General features: G+C 49.3%; 1 protein-coding gene across 3 annotated transcripts in view; it reads left to right on the top strand.

Annotated features, from left to right (window-relative positions):
- The window catches only part of TCIRG1 (T cell immune regulator 1, ATPase H+ transporting V0 subunit a3), a 73,352-nt gene that overhangs the window by 22,122 nt on the left and 31,055 nt on the right, over nucleotides 1-20,175 (top strand). For all 3 annotated transcript variants that reach the window (XM_069752940.1, XM_069752941.1, XM_069752939.1), the window contains 2 exons: nucleotides 16,812-16,962; nucleotides 19,719-19,858. In XM_069752940.1, coding sequence (XP_069609041.1) covers nucleotides 16,812-16,962; nucleotides 19,719-19,858 — 291 coding nt within the window. The remainder of the gene's footprint in view (nucleotides 1-16,811; nucleotides 16,963-19,718; nucleotides 19,859-20,175) is intronic.

The raw sequence follows: 20,175 nt of genomic DNA, 5'->3' as shown, positions 1-20,175 counted from the left end.
TCCTTTCGAACCTATACAGGAAGTTTCCCTGTCCTTTCTTTCATGGAAGGTTGCCTTCCTGGTTGCGGTCACATCCATTAGACGAGTCTCAGAGCTGGCGGCTCTGTCTTGTCAAGTTCCGTTCCTGAATTTTCATCAGGATAAGGTGGTTTTGAGAACATCCCGTCCTTTTTGCCAAAAGTTGTCTCCTCCGTTCATCTCAATCAGGAGATTGTCTTACTGTCTCTGTCCGGCACCAGTACATCGCATCGAGAAGGCCCTCCACACACTGGATTTAGTGAGAGCTCTCAAGAGATACGTCTAGCGGATGGCGTCCTTCCGCAGGTCGGATGCCCTGTTTGTGCTCCTGGAAGGGCCAAAGAAGGGGTTTCCCGCTTCCAAGGCGACAATAGCCAAATGGATTCGTTCAGCTATTCAGGAGTCCTACCGAGTCAGAGGTCAATCTGTCCCAGCTGGGATTAAGGCTCATTCCACTCGGTCAGTGGGTGCATCTTGGGCCATCCAGCACCAAGCTTCGGCAGCACAAGTTTGCATAGCTGCGACCTGGTCCAGTCTGCATACGTTTACAAAACATTACCATATTCATTCTCAGGCCTCGGCAGATGCGACCGTCGGCAGACGAATTTTGCAGGCGGCTGTGCCGCATCCGTAACCTGTGGGTACAAGGAGCAATTCCAGTTGGTTGTTCCCCACCCAGGGACTGCTTTAGGACATCCCATGGTCCTGTGTCCTCCAATGAGCCGTAGGAGAAACAGGGATTTTTGTGTACTCACCGTAAAATCCTTTTCTCCGAGCCAATCATTGGGGGACACAGCACCCACCCTGTTAGCCTAACGGCTTTGGTTTTCTGTGTTGGCTTGGTTTTGACATGGTTCATCCTGGTTAAATGTTAATCTCCTACTGCTTTGTTACTGAACTGGTTCACTTGGAGCCAGCAGGAGGGTGTATACTGCAGGGGAGCAGCTATTCTTTCTGTATTACTTAGGCTACGTTCACATTTGCGTTGTTGGCCGCAGCGTCGGCGACACATACCGACGCATGCGTCATGCGCCCCTATCTTTAACATGGGGGCGCATGGATATGCGCCGTATGTGTTGTCATGCGTTTTATGACGCATGCGCTTTTTTGGCGCTCCAGATAGGACGCGGACGACGCTACAGGTTGCAGTTTTGATGCGTCACATTTCCGAAGAAAAACGCATGCAACGCACCTGCGTCGTAAAACACATTAGTGTCTATGAAAAACGCATAGGGCGCAGGTGCCTGCGTTGAGCCGCGTTTTTTGACGCATGCGTCTTTTGACTAAATGTATTTTTTTGGGGCGTTTTGGATCTTCAATTGTATAGGACAACGCATGCGTCAAAAAAACACTGTTGTGTATGCGTTTGCCATGCGTTGTGCGTTGCGTCAACAACGCAAATGTGAACGTAGCCTTAGTGTCCTCCTAGTACCAGCAGCATAAAACCCCATGGCCCTGTCCCCTTGCACCCCCCCCTTCAATGATTGGCTCGGAGAAAAGGATTTTACAGGGAGTACACAAAAATCCCTGTTTTACATTTTTGGGTGGAGGAGACCATAAATACTTTTTATATATCACTTCTGGCAAAATATCAAGGAGTGATAACAGACCATAACCTACGCCGTATTTCAAATGCATGCAAATAAGAAAAAGGTTTAATGCACAGCCAGATGATCGGTCTCAAGCAAACTTGGCTGTAGGAACACCACAGCATGAGACTTCAGGTGCCCATATACATGAACTTGACTCAGCTCGATGTCTCTTTACGGGCGAGCGGCGTAAACTGCTGCTGTACACCACTGGCGGGGCTCATGCCGCTGGAGAATGAAGGGTTTGGGCATTTGAATTCAAACTACCTGACTCTTCTCTCTCAATCTGTCCAGTGTTTTGATAAGTCTGTAGTCACACTGTGACTGCAGACTTCGGAAACCATACAGCATGTGCACTGCTGTTCTTTTGTACACCAGTCTTGAGTCCATTGCAGTAAGCAAGGCATTAGCAATACGTACTGGTGACTATTGACCATAGCTCAGCTTCAGCAGTGATCCAGGGCTCGTGCTGAAGCTTAGATTATCAACGTAACCATGAGCCACTAAACCTTATCACAAGTCGGGCCATAGTCACATGTTCAGTATTTGGTCAGTATTTTACCTCAGTATCTGTAAGCCAAAACCAGGAGTGGAACAATCTGAGGAAAAGTATAATAGAAACACATCACCTCTTCTGTATTTTTTTTTTTTTTACACATTCCTGGTTTTGGCTTACAAATAGTGATGTAAAATACTGAATGAATGTGTGAATGTAGTCTTAGGCTGGGTTCACACTGCGCTGTGTGAACCCGTTTAACGGACTACGTTACACTGAGGCATAACGCGGTGTAACGTAGTCCATTAATGCCGCCATTACTTGCAATGGTGAACGCATCGCTAGCGCACGCCCACAATGGGTGTGCGCTAGCGATGTGCCGTCATTGAGTGACGGACCTGAGACGCGGGCTGCAGCGTTTCCGGGTCTGTCACTGCTAGCGCAGATGGAGCTAGCAGATGCTCCATCTGCGCTAGCGCAGTGCCAAAGTCGGCACTTGCGTTAGTGCAGTCTGTTTAACGGATTTGTTGAACGGACTGCACAGCGCAAGTGTGAACCTAGCCTTACAGTGAGAGTTGGAATGACCGCTACAGACACATGCAGGTCTCACTTTACCTCATGATAGATCATGCTGGTTTGTGAGAGCTCACTGTTGCAGCTGCGATCCAGGCTGAGAGCTCACTGTTGCAGCTGCCGTGCAGCCTGAGAGCACACTATTGCAGCTGCCGTGCAGCCTGAGAGCTCACTGCTGCAGCTGCCGTCCAGCCTGAGAGCTCACTGCTGCAGCTGCCGTCCAGCCTGAGAGCTCACTGCTGCAGCTGCCGTCCAGCCTGAGAGCTCACTGCTGCAGCTGCCGTCCAGCCTGAGAGCTCACTGCTGCAGCTGCCGTCCAGCATGAGAGCTCACTGCTGCAGCTGCCGTCCAGCCTGAGAGCTCACTGCTGCAGCTGCCGTCCAGCCTGAGAGCTCACTGCTGCAGCTGCCGTCCAGCCTGAGAGCTCACTGCTGCAGCTGCCGTCCAGCCTGAGAGCTCACTGCTGCAGCTGCCGTCCAGCCTGAGAGCATACTGCTGCAGCTGCCGTCCAGCCTGAGAGCTCACTGCTGCAGCTGCCGTCCAGCCTGAGAGCTCACTGCTGCAGCTGCCGTCCAGCCTGAGAGCTCACTGCTGCAGCTGCCGTCCAGCCTGAGAGCTCACTGCTGCAGCTGCCGTCCAGCCTGAGAGCATACTGCTGCAGCTGCCGTCCAGCCTGAGAGCTCACTGCTGCAGCTGCCGTCCAGCCTGAGAGCTCACTGTTGCAGCTGCCGTCCAGCCTGAGAGCTCACTGCTGCAGCTGCCGTCCAGCCTGAGAGCTCACTGCTGCAGCTGCCGTCCAGCCTGAGAGCTCACTGCTGCAGCTGCCGTCCAGCCTGAGAGCTCACTGTTGCAGCTGCCGTCCAGCCTGAGAGCTCACTGCTGCAGCTGCCGTCCAGCCTGAGAGCTCACTGTTGCAGCTGCCGTCCAGCCTGAGAGCTCACTGCTGCAGCTGCCGTCCAGCCTGAGAGCTCACTGCTGCAGCTGCCGTCCAGCCTGAGAGCTCACTGCTGCAGCTGCCGTCCAGCCTGAGAGCTCACTGCTGCAGCTGCCGTCCAGCCTGAGAGCTCACTGCTGCAGCTGCCGTCCAGCCTGAGAGCTCACTGCTGCAGCTGCCGTCCAGCCTGAGAGCTCACTGTTGCAGCTGCCGTCCAGCCTGAGAGCTCACTGCTGCAGCTGCCGTCCAGCCTGAGAGCTCACTGCTGCAGCTGCCGTCCAGCCTGAGAGCTCACTGTTGCAGCTGCCGTCCAGCCTGAGAGCTCACTGTTGCAGCTGCCGTCCAGCCTGAGAGCTCACTGCTGCAGCTGCCGTCCAGCCTGAGAGCTCACTGCTGCAGCTGCCGTCCAGCCTGAGAGCATACTGTTGCAGCTGCCGTCCAGCCTGAGAGCTCACTGTTGCAGCTGCCGTCCAGCCTGAGAGCTCACTGCTGCAGCTGCCGTCCAGCCTGAGAGCATACTGTTGCAGCTGCCGTCCAGCCTGAGAGCTCACTGTTGCAGCTGCCGTCCAGCCTGAGAGCTCACTGTTGCAGCTGCCGTCCAGCCTGAGAGCTCACTGTTGCAGCTGCCGTCCAGCCTGAGAGCTCACTGCTGCAGCTGCCGTCCAGCCTGAGAGCTCACTGCTGCAGCTGCCGTCCAGCCTGAGAGCTCACTGTTGCAGCTGCCGTCCAGCCTGAGAGCTCACTGCTGCAGCTGCCGTCCAGCCTGAGAGCTCACTGCTGCAGCTGCCGTCCAGCCTGAGAGCTCACTGTTGCAGCTGCCGTCCAGCCTGAGAGCTCACTGTTGCAGCTGCCGTCCAGCCTGAGAGCTCACTGTTGCAGCTGCCGTCCAGCCTGAGAGCTCACTGCTGCAGCTGCCGTCCAGCCTGAGAGCTCACTGTTGCAGCTGCCGTCCAGCCTGAGAGCTCACTGCTGCAGCTGCCGTCCAGCCTGAGAGCATACTGTTGCAGCTGCCGTCCAGCCTAAGAGCTCACTGTTGCAGCTGCCGTCCAGCCTGAGAGCTCACTGTTGCAGCTGCCGTCCAGCCTGAGAGCTCACTGTTGCAGCTGCCGTCCAGCCTGAGAGCTCACTGCTGCAGCTGCCGTCCAGCCTGAGAGCTCACTGCTGCAGCTGCCGTCCAGCCTGAGAGCTCACTGCTGCAGCTGCCGTCCAGCCTGAGAGCATACTGTTGCAGCTGCCGTCCAGCCTGAGAGCTCACTGTTGCAGCTGCCGTCCAGCCTGAGAGCATACTGTTGCAGCTGCCGTCCAGCCTGAGAGCTCACTGTTGCAGCTGCCGTCCAGCCTGAGAGCTCACTGTTGCAGCTGCCGTCCAGCCTGAGAGCTCACTGCTGCAGCTGCCGTCCAGCCTGAGAGCTCACTGCTGCAGCTGCCGTCCAGCCTGAGAGCTCACTGCTGCAGCTGCCGTCCAGCCTGAGAGCTCACTGTTGCAGCTGCCGTCCAGCCTGAGAGCTCACTGCTGCAGCTGCCGTCCAGCCTGAGAGCTCACTGCTGCAGCTGCCGTCCAGCCTGAGAGCTCACTGTTGCAGCTGCCGTCCAGCCTGAGAGCTCACTGTTGCAGCTGCCGTCCAGCCTGAGAGCTCACTGCTGCAGCTGCCGTCCAGCCTGAGAGCTCACTGCTGCAGCTGCCGTCCAGCCTGAGAGCTCACTGCAGCAGCTGCCGTCCAGCCTGAGAGCTCACTGCTGCAGCTGCCGTCCAGCCTGAGAGCTCACTGCTGCAGCTGCCGTCCAGCCTGAGAGCTCACTGCTGCAGCTGCCGTCCAGCCTGAGAGCTCACTGCTGCAGCTGCCGTCCAGCCTGAGAGCTCACTGCTGCAGCTGCCGTCCAGCCTGAGAGCATACTGCTGCAGCTGCCGTCCAGCCTGAGAGCTCACTGCTGCAGCTGCCGTCCAGCCTGAGAGCTCACTGTTGCAGCTGCCGTCCAGCCTGAGAGCTCACTGCTGCAGCTGCCGTCCAGCCTGAGAGCTCACTGCTGCAGCTGCCGTCCAGCCTGAGAGCTCACTGCTGCAGCTGCCGTCCAGCCTGAGAGCTCACTGCTGCAGCTGCCGTCCAGCCTGAGAGCATACTGCTGCAGCTGCCGTCCAGCCTGAGAGCTCACTGCTGCAGCTGCCGTCCAGCCTGAGAGCTCACTGTTGCAGCTGCCGTCCAGCCTGAGAGCTCACTGTTGCAGCTGCCGTCCAGCCTGAGAGCTCACTGTTGCAGCTGCCGTCCAGCCTGAGAGCTCACTGCTGCAGCTGCCGTCCAGCCTGAGAGCTCACTGCTGCAGCTGCCGTCCAGCCTGAGAGCTCACTGCTGCAGCTGCCGTCCAGCCTGAGAGCTCACTGCTGCAGCTGCCGTCCAGCCTGAGAGCTCACTGCTGCAGCTGCCGTCCAGCCTGAGAGCTCACTGCTGCAGCTGCCGTCCAGCCTGAGAGCTCACTGCTGCAGCTGCCGTCCAGCCTGAGAGCTCACTGCTGCAGCTGCCGTCCAGCCTGAGAGCTCACTGCTGCAGCTGCCGTCCAGCCTGAGAGCTCACTGCTGCAGCTGCCGTCCAGCCTGAGAGCTCACTGCTGCAGCTGCCGTCCAGCCTGAGAGCTCACTGCTGCAGCTGCCGTCCAGCCTGAGAGCTCACTGCTGCAGCTGCCGTCCAGCCTGAGAGCTCACTGCTGCAGCTGCCGTCCAGCCTGAGAGCTCACTGCTGCAGCTGCCGTCCAGCCTGAGAGCTCACTGCTGCAGCTGCCGTCCAGCCTGAGAGCTCACTGCTGCAGCTGCCGTCCAGCCTGAGAGCTCACTGCTGCAGCTGCCGTCCAGCCTGAGAGCTCACTGCTGCAGCTGCCGTCCAGCCTGAGAGCTCACTGCTGCAGCTGCCGTCCAGCCTGAGAGCTCACTGCTGCAGCTGCCGTCCAGCCTGAGAGCTCACTGCTGCAGCTGCCGTCCAGCCTGAGAGCTCACTGCTGCAGCTGCCGTCCAGCCTGAGAGCTCACTGCTGCAGCTGCCGTCCAGCCTGAGAGCTCACTGCTGCAGCTGCCGTCCAGCCTGAGAGCTCACTGCTGCAGCTGCCGTCCAGCCTGAGAGCTCACTGCTGCAGCTGCCGTCCAGCCTGAGAGCATACTGCTGCAGCTGCCGTCCAGCCTGAGAGCTCACTGCTGCAGCTGCCGTCCAGCCTGAGAGCTCACTGCTGCAGCTGCCGTCCAGCCTGAGAGCTCACTGCTGCAGCTGCCGTCCAGCCTGAGAGCTCACTGCTGCAGCTGCCGTCCAGCCTGAGAGCTCACTGCTGCAGCTGCCGTCCAGCCTGAGAGCTCACTGCTGCAGCTGCCGTCCAGCCTGAGAGCTCACTGCTGCAGCTGCCGTCCAGCCTGAGAGCTCACTGCTGCAGCTGCCGTCCAGCCTGAGAGCTCACTGCTGCAGCTGCCGTCCAGCCTGAGAGCTCACTGCTGCAGCTGCCGTCCAGCCTGAGAGCTCACTGCTGCAGCTGCCGTCCAGCCTGAGAGCTCACTGCTGCAGCTGCCGTCCAGCCTGAGAGCTCACTGCTGCAGCTGCCGTCCAGCCTGAGAGCTCACTGCTGCAGCTGCCGTCCAGCCTGAGAGCTCACTGCTGCAGCTGCCGTCCAGCCTGAGAGCTCACTGCTGCAGCTGCCGTCCAGCCTGAGAGCTCACTGCTGCAGCTGCCGTCCAGCCTGAGAGCTCACTGCTGCAGCTGCCGTCCAGCCTGAGAGCTCACTGCTGCAGCTGCCGTCCAGCCTGAGAGCTCACTGCTGCAGCTGCCGTCCAGCCTGAGAGCTCACTGCTGCAGCTGCCGTCCAGCCTGAGAGCTCACTGCTGCAGCTGCCGTCCAGCCTGAGAGCTCACTGCTGCAGCTGCCGTCCAGCCTGAGAGCTCACTGCTGCAGCTGCCGTCCAGCCTGAGAGCTCACTGCTGCAGCTGCCGTCCAGCCTGAGAGCTCACTGCTGCAGCTGCCGTCCAGCCTGAGAGCTCACTGCTGCAGCTGCCGTCCAGCCTGAGAGCTCACTGCTGCAGCTGCCGTCCAGCCTGAGAGCTCACTGCTGCAGCTGCCGTCCAGCCTGAGAGCTCACTGTTGCAGCTGCCGTCCAGCCTGAGAGCTCACTGTTGCAGCTGCCGTCCAGCCTGAGAGCTCACTGTTGCAGCTGCCGTCCAGCCTGAGAGCTCACTGTTGCAGCTGCCGTCCAGCCTGAGAGCTCACTGCTGCAGCTGCCGTCCAGCCTGAGAGCTCACTGCTGCAGCTGCCGTCCAGCCTGAGAGCTCACTGCTGCAGCTGCCGTCCAGCCTGAGAGCTCACTGTTGCAGCTGCCGTCCAGCCTGAGAGCTCACTGTTGCAGCTGCCGTCCAGCCTGAGAGCTCACTGCTGCAGCTGCCGTCCAGCCTGAGAGCTCACTGCTGCAGCTGCCGTCCAGCCTGAGAGCTCACTGCTGCAGCTGCCGTCCAGCCTGAGAGCTCACTGCTGCAGCTGCCGTCCAGCCTGAGAGCTCACTGCTGCAGCTGCCGTCCAGCCTGAGAGCTCACTGCTGCAGCTGCCGTCCAGCCTGAGAGCTCACTGCTGCAGCTGCCGTCCAGCCTGAGAGCTCACTGTTGCAGCTGCCGTCCAGCCTGAGAGCTCACTGTTGCAGCTGCCGTCCAGCCTGAGAGCTCACTGCTGCAGCTGCCGTCCAGCCTGAGAGCTCACTGTTGCAGCTGCCGTCCAGCCTGAGAGCTCACTGCTGCAGCTGCCGTCCAGCCTGAGAGCTCACTGCTGCAGCTGCCGTCCAGCCTGAGAGCTCACTGTTGCAGCTGCCGTCCAGCCTGAGAGCTCACTGCTGCAGCTGCCGTCCAGCCTGAGAGCTCACTGCTGCAGCTGCCATCCAGCCTGAGAGCTCACTGCTGCAGCTGCCATCCAGCTTGTCGAGTTCGCTCCTCTCCCTGAAGTCAGCTAGCGAGAGGGGAAATTTGGGAAGAGCTAACAGGCTGCAGGGACAGAAGGGAGATTATTATTGTCCCTGTGTAAGCGTAATGGTGTGATTCACACCTCCAGTTATGAAAAGCTGCCAATTTATGGCTACTTGGCTTTGAAATATTTGAAGAGCAATCAAAGTCAGCAGTGCAAAATTACACCTTGTCCCTTCATAAACGAGCACATCATGTACTTCCACCACCAACAAAATAACATGGCTCTTAAAATATGGCAACACAAATGTGTATTTTTTAACCCCCATAATGAGTGAATAAACTATACATATTTGGTATTGCCATGTCCACAAGGAGCCAGACTATATAGCATAAGCACGCTAGGTAACCTGACTAGTGAACTTTTTTTGTTTTGTTTATTTCTATGTCACATTGCTTTTCATTTTCTCTTGTGAGACAATCATTCATACACCACCTTGTTCTTCACAAAAAAAAAAAATCTTCATACTTCTCTGCTCAATCAACAGAAAAGTAACAAGGACACTTTTCTAAGAATATGCTAAAAACCTAGGAAACTATGAATAAAACTATGTAGACTTGTTACTTTTGTTAACCATACTGACCCACCAAAGATAGGCAATATATCATTTGTCACACAGGCAACCCTCTAACTTGGGGGTACGGGATACCCATTTTCACTTTTTCCCATCTGCTGCATATTCATTTTTTGAAGACCATTTTTGTGTCCGACACTATCTACTATATAATTGTCTAAGGGTCACTTCTGTCTGTCCTTCTGTCTGTCCTTCTGTCTGTCTGTTACGGATATTCATTGGCCGCGGCCTCTGTCTGTCATGGAAATCCAAGTCGCTGATTGGTCGTGGCAAAACGCCCACGACAATTGCCACGTCCAATCAGCGACAGGCACAGTCCGGCGGCAAAATGGCCGCTCCTTCCTCCCCGCAGTCAGTGCCCGCTCCATACTCCCCTCCAGTCAACCCTCACACAGGGTTAATGGCAGCGTTAATGGACCACTTTATGCCGTGGTGTAACGCACTCCATTAACGCAGCTATTAACCCTGTGTGACCAACTTTTTACTATTGATGATGCATATGCAGCATCAACAGTAAAAAGATCTAATGTTACAAATAATTAAAAAAAAACAAAAAAGTTATTCTTACTCTCCGACGTGGCGCGGTGTCCTTGGCAGTGCAAGTGGCAGGTTCCGGTGCCAAGGATGCTATGCGAGAAGGACCTTCCATGACGTCACGGTCATGTGACAGCGACGTCATCACAGGTCCTGCACTCATACCAACCCTGGGACCGAAAGCTGCCGCGTGCACCGCACACAGGCGTCAGGACTTCAATTGGCCTTCGGAAGGTGAGTATATGTTTATTTTTTAAGTCTTTTTTTTAACCACGCATATAGTGCCCACATTGCTATATACTACGTCGGCTGTATTACATACTGTGTGGGCTGTGTTATATGCTACATGGCTGCTATGTACTACGTGGGCAGTGTTATATACTATGTGGGCAATGTTATATACTGCGTGGGCAGCGTTATATACTACATGGCTGCGATATACTATGTGGGCAGTGTTATATACTATGTGGGCAGTGTTATATACTGTGTGGGCTGCGTTATATGCTACATGGCTGCTATATACTACGTGGGCAGTGTTATATACTATGTGGGCAGTGTGATTATACTGGGTGGGCTGCGTTATATACTGCATGGCTGCTATATACTACGTGGCCAGTGTTATATACTATGTGGGCAATGTTATATACTGCGTGGGCTGTGTTCTATACTGCTTGGCCTGTATTAACGCATCAGGTATTGGGTCATTCCATATCAAGTGATCCAAATATGAATATTTTTTTTACCTGACGTCTTTAGATTTTTTTTTATTTTTTGATTTTATGAAGTACAACTTTAGTTAATTACAAATTAAAAGTTTAGAATTTTTTTTCTTCATCAGTTATTTTTTTTTACAGATTTTTAAAGTTTTAAAAAAGTGCGGATTTTGGCCCGGTATGGCTTTACATTTTTTATCATACCTCGGGCTAAAATTAAGATAAAGAGGTCGGAGAGGCATCATTGTTCTGAGAATGGTGCCAGCTTTCATTTGATATGTCACAAGACTGTTTCTTGATATTTTGTTTAGGAGAAATCAAATTCAAAATTTTGATGCGCAATTGTGAAAAAAACGTATGTTTAAAAATTGTGAAAACATGCATGTGTGTTACTTGTGTTCTTGTTTATATTTGTACAGGGATTCAACTTGGGATCTATCAATTTTGTATTTTTTTTTTTTAAGCCTTGAATCTGATTTCATGTTTGTGCGAGTTTTTTCCCTTTTTCTTTTCAAATTACAACTTATTGCATTCAACATTTATATGCAACAATAAAGAAACACAAAAAACAAATACTGAAGTGCCAGAATAAATACATACATCTTAATCATCATAACACAACTTGCTCAGCATTTTCAACCTGAATTCATTGAACAAACCAAAAGAAAAAAGGTCATCATATCCTCAAGTGTGATTTTCCAAATACAGTCTCGTCCTCATTATATGTTAAAAACCAGATTAAAAGAACCAATATTTTTACCACCTATTTATACATGTAACAATTTTTTTTCTATTCTATCACTAAACATGTCATTTATGAAGTGTTTAAGAAGAATAGTACAGTATGAACGAATCAAGCAATTAATAGTAGGTTTTTACACTGGCCTTCTATCATCAATGTGTCCCTTCTAGTGGGTGAAATGTCATCTTGTCCATAAGCGCTTACTAGCAATGGCCGTTCCCTTCTGTGTCAGAGTATGTGCGGCCGGTCATGGTGCTTGGAGTCAATATCTGATACTTTTACAATGTCTGGTTTTCTTGGATACACAAAGGACGGCGTTGGACCAGAAGCTGCAGAAAAGTCCTTTCTACTTCTTCATTTTCACAATCTTTGGAGAGTCCAGTAGCCGCCACCAGCGCCGATCATATTTACAGGTCACATCACCAGTTATGTCTGTTATGATCTGGTGATTAAGGAGCGACATGTGTCTAGCTCTGAGCAGGTGGCAACTATACTGACCGCAGTCCCTAAGCTCAACACAACACTAGAAGTAGCCGTGGAATGCTCCTAACTCTGCCTAGGCATCTCATCACAGCCTAAGAGCTAACTACCCCTAAAGATAGAAGCAGGAAAACTATCTTGCCTCAGAGAAAATCCCCAAAGGATAGATTAGCCCCCCACAAATAATGACTGTGAGAGGAGAAGGAAATGACATACGTAATATGAAACAAGATTTAGCACAGGAAGCCACTTCTAGCTAAATAGAAATAGTACAGAACAGAACGCTGTGCGGTCAGTAAAAAAAAAACTAGAAAAAGTCCACCGCAGAGAAATGCAAAAATCTCCACACCTGACTAAAGGTGTGGAGGGCAAACTCTGCTGCCCAGAGCTTCCAGCTTAACTGAATAGATCCATACTGATAAGCTGGACAAATGAACAAAAACAAAGAAAGTGCTGAACAACAAAGTCCACAATAAGTGAACCGCAAAAGGACAAGCAAGGACTTAGCTTTGATGAACTGGTCAGAGTGTCAGGAAACTCCTAAGATCAATGACTCCAGGCAGGAACAATAGACAACTGGCATTGAATGAGGGATAAGGCCAGACTAATATAGCCGAGCCAGAAAGACGATCAGTGAAAACAGCTGCTGAAGCTAAATCCAAGAAGCAGCCATACCACTCAAAACCACAGGAGGGAGCCCAAGAGCAGAACTCACAAAAATGCTACTTACAACCACCGGAGGGAGCCCAAGAGCGGAATTCACAACATATGTCATCCATTGCCGATCTTGTGCCGCCTTCTACCACGTCATGGACGTCACTCTTTGCTGTATGAAAAAATCCTTGTTTTTATTTCTGTTTCACTACATGAGATGACAGTCCGGTATTGCCGAGTCCCTGTGATGGGTTCTGCTTCCTGTAACCGATGCGTTAACAAACACTTCTCCTCTTCATAGTCCTGTTTTGTACAATACATGAACTGGATGTTAAGAATATTTTTCTCCTCCATTTGAGGAGTTGTCTGGGTGATAAGATTTGGTGTGAATACGGTCTGTAGAGGCTGGAGCTGCCGGCCTGTCACCTGCTCTGCAGTCACCGTCTACCCCTGGTCATTCTCAGCCCTAACAAAGCTTTCTCCTCTGTCCTCTCCTAAGCTGTAACATAATAAAATAATACAGTAATATCTAAACATCATGGATTATTTGGTAAATATAGACCCCACACTGTTAAACCACAGGCTGAACAGATCTGAATGCGAGATTTTCGAATTGATAATGTAATTTTTTTTTTTTTTTAAATATGATCTCATCAAGATCCCAACTTGTATTTTGGTACAGATGTGGATAGGAACATAGCAGGCACAAGAGCAGTTTTTGACATTTTTAAATTAAACGTTTTTTTCGGAAATGCGTTTTAAAGTTTTGCGCGTGTGTTCGCATAGGTAAAATATTATCAAAGATACTCTTGTGACATATCTGGTGAAAGCCTGTACAGTTCTGAGTAGATTGGTGTTTATTTTGTTTCTCTATCTTTTTTTCTAGCCTGAGTTATGGGGAGAAATGTAAAGACGGGCAACACCGAAATTTGCACATTTTCCGAACTTTGAAAATCAATAAAAAAAAAAATATCGAATTTTTTTTCTTCACATTTTGCATTCTCTGACACCCTATTATCAAATAACAAAATCTCAAAATAATAAAAAAATATAGTGGTAAAAATCATTGGTTCACTTGACATGGAATGACCAAGAATATGTCGTGGCCTGTGCTGTATACTATGTGGCTGCTATATACATACATATTCTAGAATACCCGATGCGTTAGAAGGGGTACTTCCCTCTGTCTGTCCGGGAAATCCCGCATTGCTGATTGGTCTCGCCAGCTGCCTGTCCTGGCTGCCGCGACCAATCATCGACGGGCACAGTCCAATTAGTCCCTCCCTTCTTCCGTCCAGTCCGTGCCTGGCGCCCGCTCCATACCCCCCCCCCCCCCCTTCTCAGTCACCGCTCACACAGGATTAATGCCAGTGTTAATGGACCGCGTTATGCCACGGGTAACGCACTCCTTTAACGCTGCTATTAACCCTGTGTGTCCCCAACTTTTTACTATTGATGCTGCCTATGCAGCATCAATAGTAAAAAAGATGCAATGTTAAAAATAATAAAAAAACAAAAAACCTGCTATTCTCACCTACCATAGTTCGCCAAGACGTGCGCAGCCTCCGCCAGCTTCCGTTCCCAGAGATGCATTGTGAAATTACCCAAAAGACTTGGCGTTCTCGCGAGACCACTAAGTCATCTGGGTAATTTCGCAATGCATCCTGGGAGTGGAAGATGGCGGCAGCCGCGCGCGTCTCGGCACAGCTTCGCTGGATCCCGGCGGGTGAGTATATAACTTTTTTATTTTAAATATTTTTTTTTAACAGGGATATGGTGCCCACACTGCTATATACTACGTGGGCTGTGTTATATACCGCGTGGCTGCTATATACTACGTGACCAGTGTTATATACTGCGTGGGCTGTGCTATATATTACGTGGTCAGTGTTATATACTGCGTGGGCTGTGCTATATATTACGTGGGCTGTTTGGGCTGTGCTATATATAACGTGGCCAGTGTTATATACTGTTTGGCCTGTGTTATATACTACGTCGCTTGTGTTATATACTACGTGGGCTGTGTTATATACTGCGTGGCCTGTATTAACGCATCGGATATTCTACAATATGTATGTATGTATATAGCAGCCACATAGTATATAGCACAGGCCACGTAGTATTTGTCTGCTATATACTACATGGCATGTGCTATAATACTATGTGGCTGCTATACATACATGCATACATACATACATACATACATACATATTCTAGAATACCCGATGCGTTAGGGTAGTTTCCAAAAATGGGGACATTTCTGGGGCGATTCCTCTGTACAAATACCTCGGGCTCTGCAATATGGAGACAGAAATCCATGCCAACAAAATGAAGCTCTAAATGGTGCTCCTTACCTACTGAGCCCATCACCTAGGGCATTTCTATGCTCCAAATACATTACACTTGTATGGTGTCCTTTTTGAAAATGAAAAATTTGTAGCTAAAACTAAATTTAAATGAAAAAAAATAATTTCGCTTTGCATTAAATCATAATTGGCAAGCTTACTAAACACTAGATGGTGGCCCGATTCTAACGCATCGGGTATTCTAGAATATCTATGCATGTATGTATGTATATAGCAGCCACATAGTATATAGCACAGGCCATGTAGTATATAGCAGATAAATACTACGTGGCCTGTGCTCTATACTATGTGGCTGCTATACACATACATACATATTGTAGAATACCCGATGCATTAATACAGGCCACGCAGTATATAGCACTGTGGCCACGCAGTATATAGCACTGTGGCTACGCAGTATATAACAGCCCACGTAGTATATAGCAGTGTGGGCACCATATCCCTGTTAAAAAAAAAAAAAAATTAAAATAAAAAATAGTTATATACTCCCCCGCCGGGATCCAGCGAAGCTGTGCCGAGACGCGTGCGGCTGCCGCCATCTTCCGTTCCCAGGATGCATTGCGAAATTACCCATATGACTTGGCGGTCTTGCGAGACCGCTAAGTCTTCTGGGTAATTTCGCGATGCATCTCTGGGAACGGAAGCTGGCGGAGGCCGCGCGCGTCTCGGCGAACTACGGAAGGTGAAAATAGCAGGTTTTTTTTTTTTTTTAACATTTATATCTCTTTAGTATTGATGCTGCATAGGCAGCATCATTAGTAAAAAGTTGGGGACACACAGGGTTAATAGCAGCATTAACGGAGTGCGTTACCCGTGGCATAATGCGGTCCGTTAACGCTGGCATTAACCCTGTGTGAGCGCTGACTGGGGGGGGAGTATGGAGCTGGCGCCAGGCACTGACTGGACGGAAGTAGGGGAGGGACTAATTGGACTGTGACCATCGCAGATTGGTCGCGGCAGCCAGGACAGGCAGCTGGCGAGACCTATCAGCGACGCGGGATTTCCGGGACAGATGGAAGAACCCCTTAGACAATTATATAGTAGATGATTGTGAATACTATTTATTTTTTTCATGGTGTAATTTGTTTGGGGGGTGTGGGAGTTAATATACTTGCACCTCAAAGGAACTTGAGAACTGAACTGACCCCCTCCAATAAGTTTGAATTATTACTCCGAAGTGTATAAACAACCTAGTGTCCCAATAAAATGTAAAAAAAAACGCAAAAATTTGTTAAAATATCAATCTTTTTAAAGACCTTTTAAACATAACGTGTTTTTAAATTTACTGTTTACCTAAAGTACAATGTATCATAAAACCTCTCCGGACCAAAGCAAATATGTCATATGGATATTCCTATCTCCAAGATCCGATGCCAATATGAATCGGGTGTAGTAGTAATAATAATAATATTATTCCTACTACATGTTGGGATCGGATCTTGGAGATGGGGATATCCATTGAAGGTATTCAATAGTTATTGCTTCGTAAGTGATACATGCCAGATATGATTTTTCCAGTGTACAATCAGAATTTTTTTTTTTATTTCTCCAGGTCTAATGATTTGATGAAGATACATACCACTTAGGCCTAGATTTTATGTATGGATGGATTATGCATGGTAAACTAAAAGACACAAAAGAGCACAGTGAGGTCAAAAATACTCTGTTGTAAAAAAACAAAATCACAGTAATAAGCAAGTACTAGTCAAAAGATGGAAAAAACAGGGTATTTAGTTGATACGTTTTTTTGCAGAAAAATGTATACTAAGCTGCTCCACCAATCGTCAAGGTATACCCATATAGAGCAGTCCTACCTAATGTATATAATCCCTATCTGATGTATTTAAAAACCTGATTATCTGTATAGTACCTGTATAAAGCAGGGTTCAGAGAGGGAATATCCATGTGGACAAGCAGGATGGAACAGCTTAAATGCAAATGACCCATGAGGAGTGGTGGACTCCCTAGTCTTGTAGAAACAAGAACACAATTATAGAACCAGAAACAAAGTATTTTTGACCTCACTGTGCTCTTTTGTGTCTTCAAGTTTCTTTGTGGCGTGTGAACAGGTTCCTACAGACTTGTTCAATGTGCAAGTAGCCCATGTGTTTCTGGTTCTATAATGGTAAACTAAAGTATATGTTGATAACATTCTGCATGCCTTTCTAGGTGGACAATGGTGGGGGAGGAGAATCGTTTTGTCACCGGATTCCCTGTTCTGTCAATCCTCCCACCTTAATTCGCACCAATAAGTTCACCTCTGGATTTCAAGGAATCGTGGATTCATACGGTGTAGCCAGCTATCAAGAAGTAAACCCTGGTGAGTATACCCTATTGATTAGGTGTAAAGGGTTGTTACCAGAATCGTGAAGTGGTCTAATAACTATGTACATTTGTGTCAATGTACCTATAGTATTCTTAAATCTGCTCTATTTTGACAATGTCCTGTCTAATAAAGCCCCGCAGCACTCTCCAGTTGTCAGTGGATCCATCCTCCAGTGCCATAGGATGAACATGCGGAGGTTTTCCTATTTTCCAATAGTTTGCCTCTGTATCGGTGTATGGCCGAGCACTGCTCCTCATCTGCTTGCGAGTTCACACTTAACATTCCAGACAGTGCTGGTGTAATCCACTCTGTTAACCTAATACTTGAAAAGATTAGAGTACATGCCTCGTACACCCTTAGGCTACTTTCACACTTGCGTCATGTGGCATCCGTCGTTTTGGCCAAAAAACGGATCCTGCAAATGTGCTCGCAGGATGCATTTTTTGCCCATAGACTTGTATTGCCAACGGATGGCCATCGCGTCCGTCGTGCATTGGATCCGTTGTGTTTTGGCGGACCGTCGTCACAAAATAACGTTCAATGTAAAGTTTTTTTGTATGTCGCGTCTGCCATTTCCGACCGTGCATGCGCGGCCGGAACTCCGCCCCCTCCTCCCCGGGACTTTATATTGTGCAGCGGATGTGTTGAAAAACTGCATCGGCTGCCCACATTATGCACAATTTTCACAACGTGCGTCGGTACGTCGGGCCGATGCATTGCGACATCCCCGTACCGACGCAAGTGTGAAAGAGGCCTTATTCCTGGGGACACATTTTGTCTCTAGACATATTTATCTATTGAGCCAGGGCCTAGTAGTGATAAAGTTATGTAAGTAAAAAAACAAAAGTAAAACAAAATACAGAAAATTACAAGTTGGTCTCTATACTGTACAGCAATCTATATCCTAGTTAATCGCCCCCTTTTGTTCACTGATATACAAATTAATAAATGTGTAAGGGCAACACCCTGGACAAGAAGCAACTGTAGCTTATGATGTGAACGAATACAGGAGCTGCCAAAAACCGCAAATATGAACATTCTCTAAGACTAGTTTCAGACGTCCTCTGTGCCGAACCCCGGGCACATACACTCGGGATGTAGGGCTGATACCTGGGGTATAGCCATTCCTCCTTAGCTCATTTGTCAGGTGCCTTGTATGTGGTGGTTGATTTTTAAATAGTCCAAAAAAAAAAAAAAATTTCAGCAGCCCATCATTATGATCAAGCAGAACATGCACAGAATGATCATATTAGGGATTGTTCTGTTCACATGAAGTGTGGTCAGCTGGTCTAAGCAGGCCATTAAAGACCACCAATTGGCTTGCAATGTAGCCGATAAATGATTGTTTCATTGGCAGTGGTCGACATGTTGTCATGTTATTTATTTTCCCTCTCCGTGTGTGTTCAGACCATACATACCCAGTAGGCAAAGAAAATATGAATAGCCTAATGGAATACTTTAAAATTTTTTCACTTGCTATTCAGTAAAAAAAATACTCATGTCAGATATGCTCCTGCTGTATATTGGTCAATGTCAAATGAAAGAAAGTGCAGTTGTCTCCAGGTAATGCCAAGCCACGTACATTAATCAGCTTATTAATCACCCCTATTATAAGCCTAATTCACATATGCATTAAAATTGTCTACATCAGACAGTGGTATCTGACCACCCACACTTTATGGAAGCCATACCTCCGGTATGACCACAACAGCGGTGACATCCGCAGGCTCTCCAACCTCCCCCACCTGCACAGCATGGCGAGACCTGCATGTACACTGGCTATATTCACACATGCCAGTATGAGCAGTAGCTGCCACTTAATCATAGCATGGACTCTCCCATCTCCAGTAATGTCTCAAACTTGCAAAACAGAATCAACCATGAACTGACTGGCCTGTATCTATTCTAATGTGCGAATTCCAGAATTAGATGTCCTCAGCTACTACTGTCTTGTGGACGTATGCAGGAGGTTATCTTCAAGATTACACTACAGGAAGAAAGGTCATTCTGTTGATCCTCCCCTTGTGGATAATCTTATCACAGTCCAAAATGTGATGTCTTTGGGGTGCAAAGGAAACTTATACTAGAAACTGGTTTGTGAGGCTGGGTGCGAAGAAGGGCAAGAGACAGAGTTAACAAGAAAAACTTAGTCTTTGTCGGACTGACAGCTGATGCATGCTGCTCGAACCACAGGCAGCATGAGTCAAGACCCTGCATGCATGATTTCCGCCAGGTAGCGTTTCGGAGGAAAGCATACTTTAAAAGCCACCAGGGACGAAGCAGCATGGAGACTAGTTGGACAGGTGGGTCCCTAATGGATTCTCAACTCCTTGAGTGACAGGACTCTCCTAGCGTGCATGTTTAGGGAGACGCCTGTCAGTCACCTCTGAGGACCCGCCTGTTTGACTAGAGTCTTGTGTGGCTTGGTCCCTGGCAGCTTTTAAATTGTGCTTTTATGTGAAACGTCGGAGTGTGCCAGGTCAGTGCCTGATGCATGCTGCCTGTGGATCGCGCACCATGTGTCGAAACAATAGTTATGCTGATGCTGTGCTTTTTGAAAAATATTGCAATTGTGAGAATAACCTTTAATGGATTTAGAATGTCTAAATTACCGTAGTTAATCTAGATAGTAGGTGTCTGTAGATATCACTTGTAGGAAATCTAGGCACAAAGCGGTCTCTAATCCAAACGTAACCAGCATCAGTCAAAAAATGGAAACTTAATTTGTCTAAAATCTGTTCTTATTTCAGCTCTCTACACAATTATAACATTTCCATTCTTATTTGCTGTGATGTTTGGAGATGTTGGCCATGGACTCCTCATGGCCCTATTTGCCCTGTGGTTGGTTCTTGATGAGAACAACCCGAAGCTTAAAAACTCTGACAATGAGGTAAGAAGCATCAGTGTGTGGGGTGGGCCAAGTCTTGCAAAGGAGACCTCTAAAGCCCCCGTCACACATAGCGAGATCGCTGCTGAGTCACAAGTTTTGTGACGCAACAGCGACCTCAGTAGCGATCTCGCTATGTGTGACACGTAGCAGCGACCAGGCCCCTGCTGTGAGATCGCTGGTCGTGTCGGAATGGCCTGGACCGTTTTTTGATCGTTGAGATCCCGCTGGGTAGCACACATCGCTGTGTTTGACACCTTACCAATGACCTCGTTGACAGGACGTCCCATTGAATAGTCATGAAATAGCATCGTTCTACA

This window comes from Ranitomeya imitator, chromosome 2 (assembly GCF_032444005.1).
Source record: "Ranitomeya imitator isolate aRanImi1 chromosome 2, aRanImi1.pri, whole genome shotgun sequence".
Classification (NCBI taxonomy): domain Eukaryota; kingdom Metazoa; phylum Chordata; class Amphibia; order Anura; family Dendrobatidae; genus Ranitomeya; species Ranitomeya imitator.
This window is presented reverse-complemented; position numbering and strand designations above follow the sequence as displayed.